The 20849-nt window shown below is 60.0% G+C and overlaps 9 protein-coding genes across 9 annotated transcripts; all 9 read left to right on the top strand.

Annotated features, from left to right (window-relative positions):
• Nucleotides 1–371: 371 nt before the first annotated feature.
• LBRM_28_3080 (hypothetical protein, unknown function) lies at nucleotides 372–1124 on the top strand (the record flags this gene model as incomplete). Its single annotated transcript, XM_001566284.1, has 1 exon — nucleotides 372–1124. One exon carries the CDS (start codon nucleotides 372–374, stop codon nucleotides 1122–1124), a length of 753 nt encoding a protein of 250 aa, XP_001566334.1.
• A 910-nt stretch (nucleotides 1125–2034) lies between these two features.
• Nucleotides 2035–3009, top strand: cMDH (cytosolic malate dehydrogenase; the record flags this gene model as incomplete). Its single annotated transcript, XM_001566283.1, has 1 exon — nucleotides 2035–3009. One exon carries the CDS (start codon nucleotides 2035–2037, stop codon nucleotides 3007–3009), a length of 975 nt encoding a protein of 324 aa, XP_001566333.1.
• Nucleotides 3010–4780: 1771 nt separating this feature from the next.
• LBRM_28_3060 (conserved hypothetical protein) lies at nucleotides 4781–6094 on the top strand (the record flags this gene model as incomplete). The annotated part of the gene is made up of 1 exon (XM_001566282.2): nucleotides 4781–6094. One exon carries the CDS (start codon nucleotides 4781–4783, stop codon nucleotides 6092–6094), a length of 1314 nt encoding a protein of 437 aa, XP_001566332.1.
• A 775-nt stretch (nucleotides 6095–6869) lies between these two features.
• Nucleotides 6870–8342, top strand: LBRM_28_3050 (conserved hypothetical protein; the record flags this gene model as incomplete). Its single annotated transcript, XM_001566281.2, has 1 exon — nucleotides 6870–8342. One exon carries the CDS (start codon nucleotides 6870–6872, stop codon nucleotides 8340–8342), a length of 1473 nt encoding a protein of 490 aa, XP_001566331.2.
• A 639-nt stretch (nucleotides 8343–8981) lies between these two features.
• On the top strand, nucleotides 8982–11816 carry LBRM_28_3040 (conserved hypothetical protein; the record flags this gene model as incomplete). The annotated part of the gene is made up of 1 exon (XM_001566280.2): nucleotides 8982–11816. One exon carries the CDS (start codon nucleotides 8982–8984, stop codon nucleotides 11814–11816), a length of 2835 nt encoding a protein of 944 aa, XP_001566330.2.
• A 1505-nt stretch (nucleotides 11817–13321) lies between these two features.
• Nucleotides 13322–15307, top strand: LBRM_28_3030 (putative heat shock protein 70; the record flags this gene model as incomplete). Its single annotated transcript, XM_001566279.2, has 1 exon — nucleotides 13322–15307. The coding sequence occupies one exon, from the start codon at nucleotides 13322–13324 to the stop codon at nucleotides 15305–15307; it is 1986 nt and encodes a 661-aa protein (XP_001566329.1).
• Nucleotides 15308–16110: 803 nt separating this feature from the next.
• On the top strand, nucleotides 16111–16710 carry LBRM_28_3020 (conserved hypothetical protein; the record flags this gene model as incomplete). Its single annotated transcript, XM_001566278.1, has 1 exon — nucleotides 16111–16710. The coding sequence occupies one exon, from the start codon at nucleotides 16111–16113 to the stop codon at nucleotides 16708–16710; it is 600 nt and encodes a 199-aa protein (XP_001566328.1).
• An 884-nt stretch (nucleotides 16711–17594) lies between these two features.
• LBRM_28_3010 (conserved hypothetical protein) lies at nucleotides 17595–19091 on the top strand (the record flags this gene model as incomplete). Its single annotated transcript, XM_001566277.2, has 1 exon — nucleotides 17595–19091. One exon carries the CDS (start codon nucleotides 17595–17597, stop codon nucleotides 19089–19091), a length of 1497 nt encoding a protein of 498 aa, XP_001566327.2.
• Nucleotides 19092–20150: 1059 nt separating this feature from the next.
• LBRM_28_3000 (hypothetical protein, unknown function) lies at nucleotides 20151–20498 on the top strand (the record flags this gene model as incomplete). Its single annotated transcript, XM_001566276.1, has 1 exon — nucleotides 20151–20498. The coding sequence occupies one exon, from the start codon at nucleotides 20151–20153 to the stop codon at nucleotides 20496–20498; it is 348 nt and encodes a 115-aa protein (XP_001566326.1).
• Nucleotides 20499–20849: the final 351 nt, after the last annotated feature.

Genomic DNA, 20849 nt, shown 5'->3' with positions numbered 1-20849 from the left:
GAGACTCACTGGCCGAGTGCGGGCGCTGGAATGCGGGTCTCTGTTTCGCGGCGCATCGCCCGCCAGAAGTAGGTAGGTAGGGCTGCTGCACTGCCACCCGACCACCTGTATGAATCCATCCTCGTCATCTCCCACCTTTGCTGATGACCGCACCCATCACCACATCCCTCTTTACTCGTTGCTTTGTCTGGTACTTCTCTCATTCACACGCGCCGTGTTCACGCTGTCCGTGACGAACGTTCGAGGGGTGGTCCCAGTGAAGCCCTGTCTCTGCATCAAGAGCAAAACACTCGCAAAGGGGGTTGTTTACACAGAGGACAGCAGCAGCCATCGGGCACACCTCCCCACAAGTCCGGCCTAAGCACCCAGCCATGGCCCAGACAATTGACCAGGTACTGTTTGAGTGGCTCGAGGCGGCGCCGCGGGTGCCTCGCCGAGACCGGCAGACGCTGCTGCTCAAGGAACTCATGTCTCTGCACGCTCTGCAACCCATTTTCCTGAACGCAAGAGAGGCAGACAAAGAGGAAACAGAGCCGCGTAGCTGGCAGGACAATCACACACAGGCCGTAGCGAAGGTGAGCGCAGCACTGCGCCGTACATTTCTTGATACTGTAGACACTGTTGTTGCACGCCAGCTCGCAGAGTCACTATCGGTGTCCACCGACATAGACCTGCTGTATGGAGCACTGGATGCTCACTGTATCATGTTGCTCCACGTCGCCGGGGATGGTCCGCGTCGACCAGCACAGCAGCTGCGAGGCGTGGAAGATATCATCAACGAACTTAGTGAGTTTCAGGAGTCCGTGCTGCTTCTTCGTGTCGAGCATCCCTCCTCCAAACAAATTTCTCCCGCCGCCGCTTCGCCACCCACCCCAGTCAAAGGTGTGTCGCAGGTGAAGAGCTGGGTAGAGCAGTGCACCGCGGAGCTTAAAATCGGCACCCAGGTGACCTACTACGCCGACGTTGAATGCACACACGCCTTCTTTGATGTACGAAGCGTCTTTCTTTTCTCTGCCGATGGCGCCAAGGTGGAGCGTATTTCGAGAGAGCTGCTGCCCCGCGGCGGCCACCATCTCAACGATGTACTGCACAGCGTCCGTTTCGGTGGCTTTTGTGTGGAGTAACGCACAGAGAGACTGATGGACCACGTTGTTGCCCTTCGTTTCTATGCGACTGGAGCCCTGGCTGCTCTTCGCGTACGGCGATGGCAGTCTACGCCTGTGCGCGTGTGGTGTGTGTGTGTATGTCAGTGGCCCTCTCGGTAGTGGCGGCAGGGCCCCCTTTTGCTCAGCCTTGTCGATATTTGTTTCGCCTTGTGCTCCTCCAGGCGTAGACTAGAAGCCTCTCCGAGGCACGGCAGCGTCGAGTCCGCTCCCACGCCTCTTTCCCTCGCTGCACCTCCGCTTCGATCTGTGCACGAGACTTCCGAAAGGAGGGAAGCTGCGGGGGAAAGCTTCTCCTTGCTGAACCTCAACCCAACGCCTCAGCCAGTCCTTCGCCTGTTGGCTCTCTCCATAATGGCGTCTGTGTGGAGATGAGTGTGTGCGAGTCCGCCACTGACTCCTTTTCTCCTTAAATGGCTGTCTGTCCTCCGTGGTGCACGAGCAACGGCGCAAACGTCAACCGGCAGCCGCTTGCACTAGAACACAGGCAGACAGAGAGAAGGAAGGGGGAGGGGACGACGGAGCTGATGCATGAACTGGTCTCGGTGCGTATGGGTATGCGTGTTAGAAAATGGTATGGGGGAAAAGCAACCGCCTCTGTGGAGTCGCAAAGGTTCGCCGCTGCTGTCGTGCAGCCACAATCAATACAACAGAGATCCCCGCTCGCCTCCCCCTCGCCAGCCTCTCCAAGTGACTTCTCCATCGACCCTTTCAATACCCCTCCCCCCCCTCCCAGGAGCCCTCCGCTCGACAGAGGACCACAGAGATAGAGGACGAGTCAAAGCAGCAGCAGCACCCCAGCTTTTCTCTGCACACGCCGTCCTCCGCAACACCTCTTTCATCCCTTCCTTCCCGCCTATCACGCCACGAAATGGCTGCTGTGAAAGTGGCCGTGACAGGTGCAGCAGGCCAGATTGGCTACGCCTTGGTACCGCTGATTGCACGTGGTATCCTCCTCGGCCCCAGCACCCATGTGGAGCTTCGCCTCCTGGATATTGAGCCCGCTCTCCAGGCACTTGCCGGAGTCGAGGCAGAGCTCGACGACTGCGCTTTTCCCCTCCTTGACAAGGTCATTGTTACGGCAGACCCACGCGTTGCTTTCTACGAGGTCACCATTGCCATCATGTGTGGCGCCCTCCCGCGCAAGGCAGGGATGGAGCGCAAGGACCTCCTCGAGATAAACGCCCGCATATTCAAGGAGCATGGCGAGGCCATCGCTGCCGTGGCGGCGTCAGACTGCCGCGTGGTAGTCGTCGGCAATCCGGCTAATACGAACGCTCTTATTCTACTCAAGTCAGCTCAGGGGAAGTTGAATCCCCGTCATGTGACCGCCATGACTCGCCTTGACCACAACCGTGCCTTGTCCATGCTGGCTCGCAAGGCCGGTGTGCCAGCGTCACAGGTGCGCAACGTGATCATTTGGGGTAACCATAGCTCCACCCAGGTCCCCGACGTTGACAGCGCTATGATTGGCACCACCCCGGCCCGCGACGCGATCAGGGACACCTCTTTCGACGATGACTTCGTGAAGGGGGTGCGCGGGCGCGGCACCGAAATCATCCACTTGCGTGGCCTTTCCTCAGCCATGTCCGCCGCCAAGGCCGCCGTGGACCACGTGCATGACTGGATGCTTGGCACACCAGACGGTGTGTACGTGTCGATGGGTGTGTACTCGAATGGCAACCCGTATAACGTGCCAGACGACCTGATCTTCTCCTTTCCGTGCACGTGCCGCGCCGGCGAGTGGTTTATTGTGGCCGGCAAGCTCAAGGGGGACCCTCCGCAGCAGCGCCTCGCCGCCACAATCGCAGAGCTGGAGGAGGAGAAGAAACAAATAGGATTGTGAGGCAGGCAGTGTTTGCACTCTCGTCCAGAAGGCCTATCTCGGCCCTCTTGCGCTTCAGTAGCTCTCGGAGCCCGCCCCTCTTACGGCGCACCAGCTAATACGGAGGAGGATAACATTGCGTGAAGGCTGACATCAAGTAAAGACCTGCGCATGTCCTCAGCACACCGCATCTGCCATCTTTACACACGGATGCATCGTGACGGTGCACTCGCTCGCAGAGAGAACAACGCACGCTAACTCGACTGTGTGCGTGTGTGTGCTTGACTGTCTTTCTGTATCCCATCGTATTTCGTTCCGTTGTGCTCTACGCCTCTTTTTCATTCGTGTTCTCCAGTGCCTTTGCTCCCCTGGTGACAGAGAGCCCCTCGGCGTGGCATCAGGATGCGGTGACCACTCTGTAAGGAACCCAAGCAGCCCCACCACCCTCCTATCCCTGCCAATGCCGAACCACTTCTGGGGGCGGCCGAGCCAGGCGCCTACGACAGGGGGAGGTTTGTGCGGTGTATCGCTGCTTGATGTCGGCGGTCAGGTCCCGGATGGCGTTGCGTCGGAGCAGCCTGCGACAGCAGGCACGTTTGTGTCCGCCCATATTACCGGCAGAGTGCCAGTGTGGCCCGAACATGTCGCACCCGGCCCTCACTTTCCACTGGTGCGGGGGGAGCCTGGTCGACCCCGAGGGGAGATGCACCACGCGGTGTCCGGCATGATGGGCGCGACTGTGGTGTGACCTGCGGGGGCGGGAGGGGTGGGTGGGCAGAGTTTGAGGTCAGGGCCTTGCTCAGGTGATGGAGCCGGTGCATTGCTGCAGTCCGTGTCTACGACTGCTTTGAACCACGCGGTGGGCCTCTGAGAGACCGATTCGAGTGGAGTCTGACTCGTTTGTTGTATGGCAGGGAAGGGACTCGCTGAAAAGGCCCTTCCTCAATCTCCACCTCGACCAGGTGAGAGGGAGACGGGGTGGTCAGGACAGAAGGGAGAAGGCGAGGGGGCGGGCAGAGGCTCGTGGTGAGGCGGTTCTGTTTGATATACATCACTTGTAGAATGTGCACCGCAGAGAAAAGTACCCCAATGCTCGCGCCAGCGGCGCCGTTTGGTCTTTCTCACCTTCTCTTTCTTCTTCATAACTGCCCAGCATCCGTTCGCCCATCATATTCCAGCAAGCCTCCTGAGCGAACACACAAACGAAAAAGAGCCAAGTCAACGTGAGGAAGCACAGAGACACAAGTGGCAGCCGCGAGCGCCTTGTTACGTGCCCATGATGAATGCGAGCTCTTCGTACGGGCGGGTGTGATGGCAGGGGGGGGGAGGCGTGCCGCAGGGCAACAGAGGCAACACTTGGTGGCTGACATGCAAAAGAGGCGCCACTGCTGTACCAGGCCAGTTCATCGGACCCAGGGCACACCGTGTGCATGTGTGCCCACACCACGGCAGTGTGCTCTTCCTCCCTCTGTCCGCCTCGCTGAAATTCACCCATCCACCCCTCTTCCTCTCTGCAGGTCTCGCCGTTGAAGGCAGTTTTACTCACAACCTTTCGTTGTGCCTTGTTGCTTCTTGTGTGTCGCGGCATGTTTTACATCCACACACGCACACAGCCACAGTTAGTTTGCACTGCACCACGCGCAATTGAGGTTTTTGCTCAGCTTGGCCCGCGCAGTGGTGCCCGCTGACACCTTCCGTGCTATACAGCTACAAGTGAGCAATGGAGTTAAGGACTAACAGGTCGCGTGTGAGCCGAGCGGTGGCTGCCGTACAGTCGGCCACCGCTCCTGTGATGTCTGCGTCACCTCTTGTCACTGTCACCCACAGCGCCTCCAGGCCGCACAAGGATTGCATCACCCGCTTCGCCTCCTTCGACGCGCTGTGTCACACTCAGCAGAAGTCGGACGCGCACGCATTGCTGCGCAAGGAGTTGGAAGCAAAGTTACCGCGACCCTCTCCACACAACGACGTGGTAGCAGTGGGAGACGCAGTGATCGAGCGCGTGCTGCAGTTCCTCGGTCCCGTTAGCCGGAATGCGGCAGCGTTCGCCCAGACGTGCCGCTTGGTGCGCCGTGCGCTGCTCCAAGTGATGAACCTCGAAGTCATCGTGGTGACTCCGACTATGGTAGCCGCATCTGCCCTTTCGCGTAAGAGTGTGCGCAGAGCTCTCATCACCTTTGCTGCGGGACGAAGCACGCAAGTGCGGACGTTGGTGCTGCAGGAGGACAGCCTCAAAGCCGTGAAGCGGGAGTGCAACGGCGGAACCTCAGCCGCCTGTCTCACCCTGCCGGCGCCGTGGGTGCTGCAGCTCATCTCACAGCTGCCCTACCTCACCGAGCTTGATATGCGCCACGTGCAACTCACAGAAGCGCATCACTCTCAGGTGCTCCACTACCTGCTGAGCGACCTGCACCTGGCTGCTGTCGGCACCTTGTGCACGCTTAAGGTGGATGCCGAGGTCATGCGCTACTGGGCGCCAGGGTGGTGGCGCCGCCTCATCAACCTCTCCTCGCTGGTTGTGGGCAGCCGCTACTGTCCCCCTGAGCCCACATCCGACGCCACCGCCATCTCTCCGTCTTTGCTGGAGCTGCCGGCTGACTATTTCGCCCTCATGGGTGAGGAAGATCGACACTGGCAGCTAAAGCTGTGGGTCCCGCTAAAGGCGGCTTCTCTCAAACAAATTCTCATGCCTGCCAGCGGCACCAGCTTCGCAGGTGTGGTGGAGCTTCTAGTCAACATGCGGCACAACGAACGCACAGGTGATTGGGCTGAGGCTGCCGCTGCGGACACGTCACCACTGCCGTCGTCTGCCGCTGCCGCTGCTTCGGGCGCGGCCTCGGAACCGCCTTCGGAGACTCGCAACGGCGCTGCATTGTGCAAGCCCGGCACTGCTGCCGCGGCTGGCACCGAGTTGGGCGAACCGTTCGTCTACCCTGCGCTGACAACAATGACTGTAGTGGACGTGCAAGAGAGGCCAGAGGTGGCGGCTGATGTGTGCCAGGCACTGCTGGCCATGGCCCCCGCACTCGTCCACTTTAACGTATGCGACTCAGTGTCGGCTGGCACAGCGAGCGAGCCCCCAAAGAAGCGACACGGCAGGGGTTAGTTAGGGAAAGGGGAGAAGAGGGCTGTGCACGCATTCCTCTCTCGATGGTTGCATGTGTGCGTGCCAGGAAAGAAGGCATCCCCCCCTTTCCCTCTCACCTGCATCACTGATGTAAACCGCGGATGGAACGTCTCTCTGGTTCCCTCTCTCTTCCTCTCTTTGTTTGTTGAGGGGACATCGGCGTTGGTGGTCCCCCGTACCAAAGTTTTTACGGCTGCGTTCAGTAGGCACTGCGTGGGCAGACATGTCCGTATGGGCAGCCACACACGCATGTTGGCGTGCCCTCTGGCACACCCGTTCATATGTGCTTGCCCCCACTACCCTCTCCGGTTCCACCCACACAATGACGAGTGCAGCGTATTGTGTGTCCTCCTCAGAGTGAGTACCTGCGGCCTGCTCGATGATTTTTTGCACTCTCGCCCGCTCACCTGCGAGTAGGGTGGGGGAGGTCGGTAGCGTGCATGTGTTGCTGGCTCGCTACATGGCCTCTCTCTCTCCCTCCAAGTGTTTCTCTCCCTACGTCATTCTGCACCATCCCCTTTCCCTTCCTCGCGCATTGCACGGCCCAACCGTGTGTGCGTGTGTGTGTCAGGCGGCTTGCTGTCTCCTCCTCTCCCCCGCCCCCGCCCCCCCCCCCACGCGCTTGTGTGTAGAGGAAAAGCACCCATACTCACGAGCACACACGAGAGTCATCCTTCACCTATGCGTGTTTTGTTGTGCCCTCTGCCTCTCAGTAGAGCTATTCGAGTGAGTGTGCGTTGTTGCTCTTATCACGATGGCCTCTGCCGTCTCCTCTTTCACCCCTTGTAGTAGCATGTGTGGCTGCTGCGAGTGTGGTTTAGTGGTGGGCACAGAAAGCTCCCAGCGTGGAAGTCTCCTGCTGCCGTGTCAGCACGTCCTACACATGGGCTGCGTCGAATTCATTTGGCGGCGGGGCAAGGCCTTGATGGGCATGGATAGCACCGACCTTCCTCATAACGAAGAGGAAAGCAGCAATGGGAATGGAGACGGCGCGAACAGGGCGAGCTTGGCGCTCAGCAGCAATGGCTGGGCACGTTGCACCAATGGCTCCTGCGTCTGCCCAGCGTGCTTTACGCCGATCACACGCATTATTCCGCTATACCTGCGCGGGACGAACGACGATGTTGGGGCCGACACGACGACTAAGGCACGGGCACCGTCCCATGCCACCGCGGGAGCCCCAGCAACTACCGAGGCGGAGTACAGACGCGTGCACACGGCCCAGAAGCACGTGTTGCACCGCCTTCGCAGCCTCTGCGATCAGAGGCGACGTGTGACGGAGCTAACACGGGCGTGCGCGAGCCTGCACGAGCAGCGCGCAAGGTGTCTCGCGGAGGTGGAGAGGGAGGAGCGCTGCTTTCCTGGTTTACTGCAGAGCAGCGGCCTCGCCAACGCGGAGGCGCGCCTCGGATCGTCGAGCGCAATGGTCTCGAATACTACCGCTTCCCTTGCCATAGAGCACATGGGTGTGACGGAGCTCGAACTGTACATGGCACAGGTCACACCTCAGCTGCTGCGCACGCAGGCTGAACTACGCAAGGAGCGGCATCTGATCGAGCGGCGCACAAAGAAGCTGAACGCCCTGCGCACGCACTACTACGCCACGAAGGAGCTGTACGCTCTTGACGGAGCCATTGCGCAGCGAAGGGTCCACGCGTACCGTAACACCGCCGACGCAGCGCGACACCTCACGTCCGTCGGGTTGGTAACACGGCGGAGAGCCCCCTTGCACCTTAGCGAAGGGGCACCGTGCAGTCGGGAACCAGAAGCGTCTAGTAGCAGCGGCGCCCCCAGAGGCACTGAAATTGGTTCCGCTCCAAGCCGAAAGCGCCACCGCGGTGACGCTGCGATTGACGTGGATGGTGAAGTCTCACCGGATGTGGTGGAGGTGCTCTCTGGTGAAGAGAGCGATGCGGAAGACAGCGGCTCTCCTGTGGGTGTGACGGTGCTCAACGTAGATGAGGACACTGGATCTGACGCCGATGATGGGGACAGAGGGGTTGAGGTGAACTTGGTGCCAATGAGCGACGACGGCGCCTACGTTGATGAGAGTGCGTACGAGGCACCTTACCTCATACCGTGCTACGTTCGCCCCACCAACACGTCGTCGTCGGCCGCGGGCTCTGCCGCAGGACCAAAGGTACCAACATCGGCCATCACGCAGCATCATTTGCGTCTCCTCCCTCGCCGCGAAGATCGACTGTGGCAGCCCAGTTTGCAGTTTTGAGAGAGCCACCACCGCCTCCCCCTCCCCTCTCAGTCGCAAGCTACCGCCTTGATGGCGCCACCATGGCTCGCAGGAAATACCGTCTTCCATAATTGCGTTTGTGTGTGGGTGAAGTAGGCTTCCTCTTCACTCTCCCTCAGGCCTGCTGTACAACACGTGGGGAAGTGCTTCACTCAGCCTTTGAGCCCACTATCACCCCCACCCTCCTACTAGGCACTCAAGTACCGCCCTTCGTGTGTTGGGTACTCACATGTATTTCACCCCTCTCTGATCGCCTCGCAGGGAGGTGACGCCGCCCCTCATCGCACCGAGTCCACCTGTGATGCCCATAGTTGATATCCCTCTTCCTATTCTCTGCCACCCACCACAGCCTTTCCTGCCCCACCCCTTCCTCCCTCCCCCATGACACAGACGTATGTACTCCAGCGATTCCTCTCTTCCCCTCATTCCACAGCCTTGTCTGTAATCCGTTCGTACTGCATTTATGAGCGCTTCACGCCTTCCCCACCTGCGACAGCCGACTAGACACAAGGCGGAAATATCAGCTTCAACCGCCGTAGCCGCGGCTTCAGCCTCAGCCTCCGTAGCATGGATGCGGCGACCGCAGCACGTTGTTATCGCCCAGCTGAGATATCCTCGATGTCCTCCCCGTCGTGCTCAATTCCCTCGGCAGTGCACGTGTGCACCCCGTCGGCCCCTTCAACGCGTACGCCCGACAAGACGGTGGCTGTATTTCAGGCGAAACTCCAACATGCTCTGTGGCTTGACAAACTCACGACAATGGCCCACAGCGAGGCTCGTTCACGAGCAAGGACGCGCTGCACCGAGGCTGAGGAGCGCGACGCTCTTTGGTGGCAGCACCATAGGGAGCATGAGCGCCAGAAGCACATGGAGAACAACGTGCTCCGACTGGAGGCGCTGCGTAAGGGGCAAACGACATCAGTATGGAATGTCGTGCCTCACTGTTGGGCAGATCTCTTGGCGCGCGAAGAGGCAAGTGACCGAGGCGCCGTCGAGGCGGCAGCTCGGGATGACCTCCAGATGCTCTACGCCGCTCAGCATACCTGGGAGCTACGGAAGTCTGTGCGCCAGCTAGCGCGGCAGCAGTGGGATGCCGAGGCGGTGCAGCACGCCGCCAGGCACGTGCGTGCGCTGGAGTTAAAGCTTGTTGCGCGCTCATACAGAGCTGTGTCTGCCTTCAAGCCTGCTGCAGACGACCTTTTCGAGATTGCTGAAGGGATTCACGTATTGACGGCTGCACCACCTTCGCGAGCGGCTCTGCCGTCGCTGTCATTGGCTGTTGGTCACGAGGCACCGTGCGAAGCCAAAATACGCGAAATGTACGATCGTCGGACCCTCGTGTACGACGAGGCCAAAGAGCGCCTTCTGCTGGACTGGTGGCAGGGGGCGGCGCAGCTCCGCTACGTTGAGGCCCCCAAGGTAGGGCAGCTCTTTGCGCTCTGGGGCTACTACGCACGCTCACCCGTGTGCATTCGGGCGCTTCTGACAGTGCAGCGGTGGTGGCGCATGCAGCGTGTCGCACCGTGGTCCCGGCACCGCCAAGCCTTCCTGGCACACAGTCTCAGGAAGCTGCCTGGGCACCACTCCGCGGAGCGGTACAGGCGGCTTCTGCGCAGCTTACGACGCACCGCTTCATATGAGAAGGACGGGGGCACGAGCACTGTCAATGATGTCAGTGCTGCGCTGGTGGCGCTGGTCGCCGCTGCCACGAGTTCTCGCCGGTACAGCACACAGCTGGACATCTACACCTACACAGTTGTGCAGGAAGCCCGCGCGATGCTGGCAAGTCGGTCCGCCCAAGATACGGCGGTGGCAGCTGCGATGCAGGCGACGAGGTGGCCCCTGTGCACGTACAGCCGGTATTCGCTTCCCTATGACAGCTGGCGTCACCATCGCTGGACACCGTACTCTGAAGCGCACCGACTGTCCGTTGCAGCGGTGGAACGCTCAGAGATGTCGAATTGGCAGTGCATCAAGGCTGAGGAAGCGGAGCACCGTCATCACGCTGTTGGGTCTAGCTCTAGTCTACCCCGTGGCCCGCTGGCGGTGTTGGAGGTGCAAGCGTGGCAGATAAAGCTTGCACAAGAGGAGCGCACGTCACGAGTACGTGCATCCCATCAAGAGGCTCATGAGTACAATGTCCTCTACGCGGCGGTCGCGGCGGCGCTCCCCTCCCCTTCCCAGGCCGCTTCCCCTCTGCCGCTTCGAGAAGTGACCAACGGGAAAATCAAACGTGAGGCAGCGGCGACGACAGCAGCAATACTCACCTCCGCAGCGGCGCGCCCACTCGGGGGTCACGGAGCCACCCGGTCAGGCGGCTCTGCCGCCGCGTCTCCCTCTACAGACCACGATGCGTGGGCACAAGTACAGAGATGCGTCCAGATCGCACATGAAGTACTGGCATCGGCGCAGCAGCAGTCCGCCCAGGGGCACCCGGAGCGGAGCGGCGCAGCAGCAGACAAAGAGATGCCAGCAGCCCTGTCAGAGGATTCTGCGGCTCGCTACCGCGCTGCTTTCGACGAGGCAGCCGCCGCGGTGTACCACGACCAATACACCGCTGTGCGAGAGCGCTATGTGGCGCGCAACGCAGAGGCGCTGAAGCAGATGCGCGAGTCGTTCAAGGCGGGCCTGCGAGAACGGGCGATCATCATCGCTGAGGAGGCGCAGGAGCTGGAGAAAATCCGCCACGGTGTCACTTGCGCCCAGCGCGTGAGCCGCTTCCTACTCGAACGAAACGAGTCCCACAGACGAGCGGCCTTTGAGCGTGCGCATGAGAAGGTGGCAGCTGATCTTTACGAGGCGCTCTCCGACAACCTTCGTGTCTCCCAATGGGCAGTGGAGGCGCGAAAGCTGAATGAGGAGGCGTGTCGCGCCGCTGCACGCGCACGGCAACACCCCTCGTTGTCGTTGCCTTCACTCTCTCCAGCGGACCGCCTTGTCTCGCGTGAGGCGGTACGCCGCACTCATCTCGTGTGCAGCTGCGCTGTTGTGTTGGCCGACGTGCTGATACAGTACTCTCGCTCTTACCATGAGCTGCGGTATCAGGATTGGGCCGTGCTCTGTCGCACAGATGCCGCCGCTCTCGACAGTGCCGCACCGTGGAATCCACCCATGGCACAGGTGTACATGTTGAAGGCTGACGAGTGGGACGGCCGCCAGGCCATCTGGCGTGAGGCGCAGGTCGGCGCGAGGACGCTGCTGGTGGACGGACACGCGCTCTATGGCTCCGGTACCGTGTGGTCCGACTACCTCTTCGGGCACCTGAAGCTGACAAGCGAGGCGTCTTACACGGATGCGCAGCTGCGCGGGTGCCTGCTGACGCGACTCGCAAACGTGGGGCTGAAGGTGGGCGAGCTCATCCAGATGGAGACGATGGCGCGCGGTCGAGTAGAGTACGCCGAATCCATCACACGCGACCTCCGCTTTCACCGGCACCGTCTGCGGCTAGAATAGCTGGCGCCTCCCCGCTCCCTTGGGCATGTGTGCTCGTACGGCTGCACATCCACACGGTGGTGATACGGTGTCCCCATTCTGCTCTCAGCCTTCTCCACATTTTCCTTCTCACGTGCGCCACCCTCTTGTGCGCCGACGTCCATGGACGCGCCACAGAGGTGTTTGGTCCGCTTCGTGAACCGTGTTGCGGCCGTTACATCTCACGCCATGCGCCTTTATCTTGTGCCGTGGCTTTTTATGTGTCTTCATGAAATACTTTGGACGGTATGTCTCCTCGTTTGCTTTCGGGCATACTCGCACTGGCCCTCCTCTCGCTCCTGCACTATTTCCCTCTGTCTGTTAATCAACGGACACACACACGCACACGCACAGACAGAGAGAGAGGCGCGCGCGTACGAAACACTGCTCAACGGTGTGTGTGTGTGCGTGTGTGTGTGTGTGCGTGTCCGTTGAGGCGAGGAGGAGGAGGAGGGTGGGACAAGGGAGTGCCGCACATGTACACTTATGGGATCCGAAGGATCTCACCACACCACAAGGCAGACCAACAAGCACAACGTCTCGCACAGGGAGAAGAGGGGAACACGGCAGCAAAGCGCTGAATGATGGGGGAGCGGAAGGACGAAGAGTAGAGAGGTCATAGAAAAGGTAGGAAGGAAGGAGGTCAACGTGATCTAGCCAGAGAAACCAGCGGGCGTCACAGCTGCCGCTCCATCGTAGCCCGTGCTCGTCCCCTCGCTCCGTTCATCGTATATGAATGCATTCCTCTCTCTCTCTCTCATCACGCCTTTTGCTGTGCCTCTCGAGTCCATCGTAGACGTTCTCATCACCACAGACGTACCGCAACTTCCTGCTCGTATTCAGCCCCGCACCACAGACCTATCCACTGCAGCACAGTCGCACGCGGAACTGCGGCCACACTCCGTGCCTACCGGTGCCGCTTCATTTTTAAACTGGGGAGCATCGGGGCGTGCACACGCAGCCGCAACTGTCCGTCAAGTCCATTCAGCACCCCGCAGACAGCCAAGCACGCAGTCCTCCACATCCCCGCACACGTACACATAAATACGCGAAGGCAGTGTGCCACAATACGCGCTGGCCATCCTTCCTGTCAACGGTGCTCCGCTTCCTTTCACTCCTTCACCTCCGTCATCTGGGCACGGTGCACGCACACACAGAGATAGACGCACACACGCGATTTCAACGCACTCGGAAGCCCGCCTCTCCCTCCCTCCCTCCCTCACCTCATCCCTCGTCTCTCTCTTTCTCTCTCTCTCGCACGCCTTTTCCTACACGAGCATACAAACCTTCACCACAAATAGACACACACACACACACACACATATCTGAGGGCGTCACTGGGCGCACTCCAGCAATTCTCTGCTCTTGGCCTTTGTTCGCTTTGGCTTCCCCCTGTTCGTCTACTCTTTAGCTGCTCGTCTCGTTATCGATCTCATCCACTCACGTTTGTGCCTCGTTCTCGCTCTGGCTCACACGCACACGCACTGATGGGCTTCACAGAGATGTTTGACGGTGCCATCGGCATTGATCTCGGCACAACGTACTCGTGCGCCGCCGTCTTCGTGCGCGGGCAGGTGGAGGTGATTCCAAACGACATGGGCAACCGCACCACACCGTCATGCGTGGCCTTCCACAACGACGACGTGCTCGTCGGCGACGCTGCTAAGGCGCTGCTCGGCCGCGGCGTCTCTGGCGCCATCTTCGATGCGAAGCGCATGGTTGGCCACCACTTCAGTGACAAGAGTGTTCAAGAGGACCGCACCCGCTGGCCCTTCTCCATCTCAGAGGGTGACAAGGGTAGCATTCAGATCAACGTGACTCACAGGGGCGAAGCGCTGCAGCTCGCACCGGAGCAAGTCTCTGCCAAGGTGTTAGCCTACTTGAAGGAGTGTGCAGAGCGCTACTTGGGCAAGCAGGTGAGGAAGGCGGTCATCACGGTACCGGCGTACTTCAACGATGCGCAGCGCGAACGTACCAAGGCGGCGGCGACGATTGCTGGGTTGGAGGTGTTGCGCATCATCAATGAGCCAACAGCGGCGGCGCTGTGCTACGGCCTTGGCATTGGCAGCGGCACAGAGCAGCAGCAAGGTGAGGACAGACCTCACAACGTCGTCGTCTTCGACTTTGGCGGTGGCACCTTTGATGTGTCCATTATCGTCATCGATAGCGGAAGCTTTGCAGTTCAGGCGACTGCTGGCGACACCCACCTGGGCGGGCAGGACATCGACTCGAACCTTCTCCAGTACGTACTGGACGATGTGCAGTCGCGATACAACATCAGTATTGCTGAGCAGCCGCGTCTGCTGGCGAAGGCTCGCACAGCGTGCGAGCGGGTGAAGCGGGTTCTATCACAGTCAACAACTGAGGAACTGGCTCTGGATGGTGTGTTGCCAAGCGGCGAGGAGTATACGCTGCCGGTCTCGCGTGCGAAGCTAGAGGAGCTGAACGCGTCTGTGTTTCAGCAGTGCATGGCGGTGGTGAAGCGTGCGCTGAAGGATGCATCCATGAAGGTGGAGGACATCGATGAGGTTGTGCTCGTCGGCGGCAGCTCGCGCATCCCGAAGCTGAACGACATGCTCCGCACCTTTTTCAAGAAGGAACGACTGTGCAACTCAGTGCACCCGGATGAGGCGGTGGCCATCGGTGCCGCAGTGCAGGCTAGCATCCTTAGCAACTCGCTTGAGCAGCAGTCGGAGAAGACGGCCAGTGTGGTGCTCATGGACGTGGTGCCGCTGAGCATCGGCGTAGAGGTCGACGATGGCAAGTTTGACATCGTCGTCCCTCGCAATACGACTATCCCATACAAGGCGACGAAGGAGTACAGCACAGTCGAAGACTACCAGCAAGACGTCGACGTGTGCGTGTACGAAGGCGAAAGGCCGTTGACAAAGCACAACCACAAGCTGGGCGAGTTCACACTCGAGGGCATCACCCGTGCCAAGAAGGGCAAGCCCACCATCACAGTCACCTTCTCCATCGACGCGGACGGCCTCCTTACCATCACCGGCACGGAGGAACTGGCCAACAAGAGACAAACGCTCGTTGTGCAGAACGTTGATCGCCTCTCCGAGGCGCAGGTCAAAGAAATGATCGACATGTCGAAGAAGTTGTCCAAGGAGGATGCTGTGGACGATGCCAGAGAAGCAGCACGACGGAAGGTGAAGGGCGCACTGGAGACTCTTTCCACTGTCATCGCCGCGATGCCGCAGCCGCCGTCGTCCCATCTGCAGAAGCGCCTTGATGCCTTTACTTCACACGCACGTGACTGGATGGCGCGGCTGCTACCCTCCTACTCAACCGCAGCTGAGGTGGAGGAAAAGGCCAATAAGATCTCTAAACTCGCCAAGAAGGCGATAAAGAAAGTGGAGAAGATGGCGCGCAGTGATGAACCAGTCTCGAAGCGCCATCGCGACGAGGGAGGTGACGACGAGTCCTTCAGCGACAGCGACGCGGAGAACGAAGCGGGCAAGTGAGGAAGTAAAAGGCACCGTAGCAGTGGCCAGCACTTCGTGCCTTCTTCCGCACCCCCCTCCCCACTTGTTGTTCGCCCGTTCTGGTATTAGGATCATGGTCATCTCTCGCTGCTCGAGAACGCGAGCCGGTGGCTTCGTGTGTTGTGTGTTGTGTGTGTGTGTGTAGGTGGGTGGGTGTGGCTAGTAGAGAGGAGCGAGTAGCTCCTCCCCGTCCCCCATTCACCGTACTACCGCGTTTCCATCACCACAACCACACGGAGTGGTCTAACGATTTCATTCGGCCTTGTGGCTGGGTTGGCCTGCATGCACGTCTGCATATCTACGTCTTGAACCACCGCCGTCGAGGAAAGAATGTTGTATCAACTTCAGCTCCTTGGCGGCCCTCTCTCTATCACGCCCTCTCTCGCCACAGCAGCATCCTTGCAGTACCCCCTCACCGGTCTTCCATTGCCTTACGCCTCCCTCCGCACAAGCCTTGTGGAGGCGCTTGTTTATGTGAGCACGCACAACACCTTCTTGTCGCTCACTCACCCAAACACGCACGCATGCGCGTTCGCTGCGACTCCCTGCGTCTCCATCCGCATTGTCTCTTCGTCCCTTTTTTCCAGCTAGTCTCACCCTTATTCCGAACTCGCCCGCCTCCCTCCCCTCTGCTGGTGCTTTCGTGTGCGCGTGTGTGTGTGTGTGCTACAGTGTCTTGTAAGTTTATCTGCTTCACTGAGTACTCTCTGAGTGTGCGAGTGTCTCTACCCACACACCCTTCTTGCTTGGTGGCTGAGCGCACCCTGGCCAAAGCGACGACAATGCCGCCAACACCACGACACCGCTACCACTCAGTCCGTGGTCTGCCAAGTCGTCCAGGGCAACGCCAGGAGCAGCGGTATGCGAAGAAAGAAGAACCACGGCATGCCGGCAAGAAGAGGAGCGCCACAGCAAGTCTGTCCTCCACTGTCGCGTCCACTGCACGTGAAGAGGCGCTGCGCGAGGCCCTCGCCAAAGCCCTCAGCCACGGTGGTGTCGAGGGCGGTGCCGCATCGGCCCCCGAAAAGAGTGTGGACACGTACGGGAACGGCTCCCCGACGGACCGCCTCCAATTTGGCTACAGCCCCTCCATCGCCGCAGAGGCCGTCGCCTTTCACGCGCGCTTTGCGAAGGAGGCGTGGGTGGCCGCCCGCAAGCGCAACGGCCGTGTCGTGTTTGTGAAGAGGCAGAAGCTCGACGCCACTAACTGCGAGCCCATCACCTCGATTCTGAAGCTGCAGAGTCACTGGAAGCAACTCAATGCCTTTCAGGACGACGCACGAGACGGCGCCGGTAGAAAGATGAAGGCGGAGGACCTCGACAAGCTCATCGACATGTTGGCCTCGAAGCAGCGCATCGGTGACAACGAGGACGAAGCGTAGCCGTGATGGTGTTGGTGCGCGCGCCCACACGCATGCATGCCCCACCCCCGCCCTTGCTTGCCTGCGCACAGATATGGCGAAATAATAAGAATGAAACGGTGCCGCATGTGAAGACACATCTTTGCGCGTGTGGGGCTTTCTTGGTGGGAGGACGAGACAGACGGCAAGGGAGTCATGGCTGCACAGTGTTGTGCAACATGGCGCAGTTCCCCCTCCCTTATCCCTCACACTCGCCTCTTTGCGAGTGCTCTTGCTCTCCCCTTGTCGTATCTCTAACGATCGCGTAACGTATCTACACGAAGCAGCGGTGGCACAGAACTGCAGCTACCGAGACACAGCTCCTCCAGCAGCCTCGCTCTTCCTCCCTCCATGTCCTCCTCTGTCGCTCCCAGACACAAACGTGCACCCATCATAGTGACATGTTACCAACGGTGCTGGCAAGCTGAGCGGCGGCCTTGGCCTCCCTCAAGCTCTCTCTCTCGGTGTGTGACGCCAGGGGGAGATGAAGAGAGGGTCTCTGCAAGGCACCTCTTTCACCTCATTCTCCCTCTACCCCCCCCCCTCGCTCTCTCTCTCTATCCGTCCGTGTTCCTCCCTTTTCCTGACCTCTACTCTCGTGCGATACCAAAGCACACGCGCACACGCCAACTCACGTAGCGAAGACCTGCAAAGGAGCGTGTGCGACTTGGTTGATCGTCTCGAGTCTCTGCGGAGTCACTTTGCCATTGCAGTTTGGGCAACTTGGGTGTGTTTGGAGGTCCACGTGTACACCAGCCGCCTTGTGTGTGGATGTGTATAGATGTGCGTGGCCCCGCGGGAGGTTTCGCATCGTGATGCCACCATCTACTGCCACCACACCCGCATCCTCCTCGTCGGCGTCGAAGATGTCCGACGCGCCAGACGCTGCAGCCGCCAAGCCGCGGCTGCGCATCGAGTTCCCTCCTGTCAAAGACAAGGAGGACTTCGCCAAGAAGCAGCGCGCCGCCGTAGACCAGGGCGAAATTCGTGACGATATGGAGAACGACATCCCGCCAGTGATTCGTAGTGTGCTGGAGCTATCGCACCTGACCATGAGCGGTCACAGCCAGTGGCTGCGTGCTGCACCGGGATACCAAGGCGGTCTCTTCCACAAGGGCAAGCCCTTCTGCTTTGCCAGTGGGTACCGAGACACTAACCGTCCACTCGATGTCGAGGACAAGGGTAACCACATGAAGCTCAAAGACCCGCTGGTGTACGGCACCCTGTCACTGCCTGTGACGGCTGCCTACATATGCGAGCTGCACGGCAAGGGCATCTTCAACCTGGAGAAGCCTCTGATTCAGTACCTGCCAGAGCTCCAGGACAAGCTTAGCGAGGACGTCACCGCCCGAAGCGTACTCTCCTTCACTCATGGTATCGACGACGCACAGCTGCTCCAGGATGCAGGAGCGCAATGGCGTCGGTCGTATTTCTCTCCGTCGCTTTGCGCTGCGACTCGTGCTCGCGTGTACGAGCCAGTGAATCGCTTTCTTGCCGGTGGCACAGTGCCAGCGACGCCGCTGACAGGGCAGCAGCAGCGAGCAAACCTCGTCCAGTACGTCCGTACCTCGCCACGCATAACTCGCAACTTTACGCGATCGCTTCACCGGACCCACATCAGCCACACCTCCGTGGCCCTGCTGCTGGCTGCAGTGGAGACTCAGCTGAAGGGTCGCAGCTTCGAGAGCGACATTCGCACTGTCTTCTTCGAGCCCGCACAGAGTCACGGCACCGGCTACGGCGCACCAACGTTGTGGAAGGACCCGAACGAGCTTTTCTACCAACCCACAGGTCAGGCTCTGCAACATGAGAGCTTTAAGCGACCGGTTACCGTTGGCGACCCCCGCAACTGCGGCCCTGCGGTTTGGAATGGCTCACTGAACCTCTACGCCCCCGTCGAGGACTACGGTAAGCTTCTGCTGCTCTCGCTCGACACCATCATGGATGCCCGTGAGCTGCTCGGCAAGCCGACCAACGCTGGCAGGCGGCCCTACTATGACTTTGGGGTCTTGTACGTGCCAGCCAAAGACCAGCTGCAGCTGACCAAGTCAGTCCTGTACGGCACTGATGCCCTCCCCTCCGCAGCATCCTTCTGCTACAGCTGCGAGCACGACCTCGGCTGCTTCGGCATTGCCTCCTGCGGTACCCGCGGCGCTCGCTTCTTTGTAAACAACCTATCCGGCATCATTCAGCACTTGTTTGTGAAGCACGTGCTGGCCAAAGGGCTCGACCCTGAGAAACCCGCCAACCTCGACGACCCTGCGCGGGAAGGCGAGGAGACCGAGGAGACGCTCAAGCGGGCGATGAAGCGGCAGAGGTTTACGAGCTACTTCACGAAGTATGAGGCGCACAGGCGCTACTGAGCGGATCGAGGACGATGTGTGACAGAGGGGAGGGCGGAGAATCGCCGTGCGAGGCGTATGCGACTCTGTCAGCGTGTCTTCGGTCCCTTGGTGACTACAAGACAAGCGTGGATAGCCGACACAGTGGCCCATGAGGTGGGACGCATGCCAACCAGTATAGTGAGGGGGGGAGGGGCAGTGGAGAGTGGTTCAGGGCGGGTGAGAGGAAGACGTACAGCGTCAACCTTGAGTCACACACTCCTCCGCTACTACGGAAGTTTGTACAGTGCACGAGGATGCGTGTTGTGCGCAGCTGTGTAAGGGCCAGGGGGAGCACTGCGTGCTCGACGCGAGTGGAGGGAAGTGCAGCACTGCCGTTTCCTCTCCGCCTACGCCGTCCACAACAGTCCTCACTCCGATGCGGAAACGACCTGCTGCCCCTCCTCGCGGTGTCCTACTCGTCCGTATACCACTCCACACCTTAACCCTCCACTATCTTTCTCTCATCGGCCTCGCTTTGTTTCAGGCAGGTCGTTGTTCACTTCAGGTGGTAATGGTCTGCGTCCCTCACCACGCTTGAAGCGAGAGAGAGAGAGAACCCATTCACCCTCCCCTCGGCAGTACCAACGCTTGTCTGCACCCAGGCCTAAAAGCAGCTAACGAAGCTAGTAGAGCCGGCGGTAAGATCAGCACCCGGAGGCAACACCACAAGTCACACCACACGCCCCGAGCAGGCGAGCGTGAAGTCTTGAGGGGCGCAGTGAAGACAGCTGCGTCGCCGCTGCACATGCTAGAGGCCAAGTACGAGGTAGTACTGGCGGAGAACGAGGAGCTCAGCAATCAGCTGAGGGCGCGCGGAGTGAACAACAACGCCCTCAGCAACTCCTTGTCCAGGCGGAGCCGAGTTCCGCCGCAGTGGGTCGGCATCGCGCCACGGGAGATATCACTGCTACGACGACCCCAGCAGTCGGATGTGATGATGGGCTTCCCACAGCTTCTGACGCCGACGCCACTTCCGGTGACGATGCGAATGAGCGCTTGGAAAGACTGGAGCAGCAGTGCGCGTGCCTGGAAACGAAGATGGAGAGCCTGCACCTTGCCCTTGGACAATACGAGCGCGGAGACTTAGAAGGCACTGGCGACTGTCTGCCGCATGGTGCTTTGCTCTTCCGTCATCAGGAACCTTCGCAGCGCCGCTGTGTTGGCCATGCCATCACCGATTCCGAGGCACTGGAGGCGGAGAGAGGGAATCGCACCCGTGCTGAAGAGCAGCTTACTCGCTGCGACGCAGCCATGCGCCGTCTTCGCGATGGCACTGCCCCCCCCCCAAAAAAAAAAGAGGTTCTATTCCACGACCAACTCGCCGCGTTGCAGCAGCAGAATGCAGCGCAGCTCGAGAGCTTAGAAGCGCGGGTGACAGCGGCCTAACAGGCAAACATGCCAGCCGCATTCACCCCCCACCCCCCTGTTTCGTGGGCTCTTCCTCAGCGACCCCGCTACTGCCCGCATCGCGACTGCTACCAGTCCTCCAACCAAAGCAAAGGCGATGCCGACGCCACCTAATCATCATCCGGCAAGCCCTCCTGCGAGCTTTGCTGCCAGCCACGCGGAGGCTTCAGTGCTCCGTCAGCTGGAAAGTCATGTGGTGGGCCACGAAATTCCAATGCGCGCCACGGGTCGCAGTGTCGCGCAGCTGGAAAGGCGAGTACGAGAGCTGGAGGACGCACTAACAGCAGCCCCGGTTGCGTCCGAAAGTACCGAGGGGCAATAGGCGCGCGT

This window comes from Leishmania braziliensis, chromosome 28 (assembly GCF_000002845.2).
Source record: "Leishmania braziliensis MHOM/BR/75/M2904 complete genome, chromosome 28".
Classification (NCBI taxonomy): domain Eukaryota; phylum Euglenozoa; class Kinetoplastea; order Trypanosomatida; family Trypanosomatidae; genus Leishmania; species Leishmania braziliensis.
Note: the sequence above shows the minus strand (reverse complement) of the source record. Positions and strands in the feature narration are given on the sequence as shown.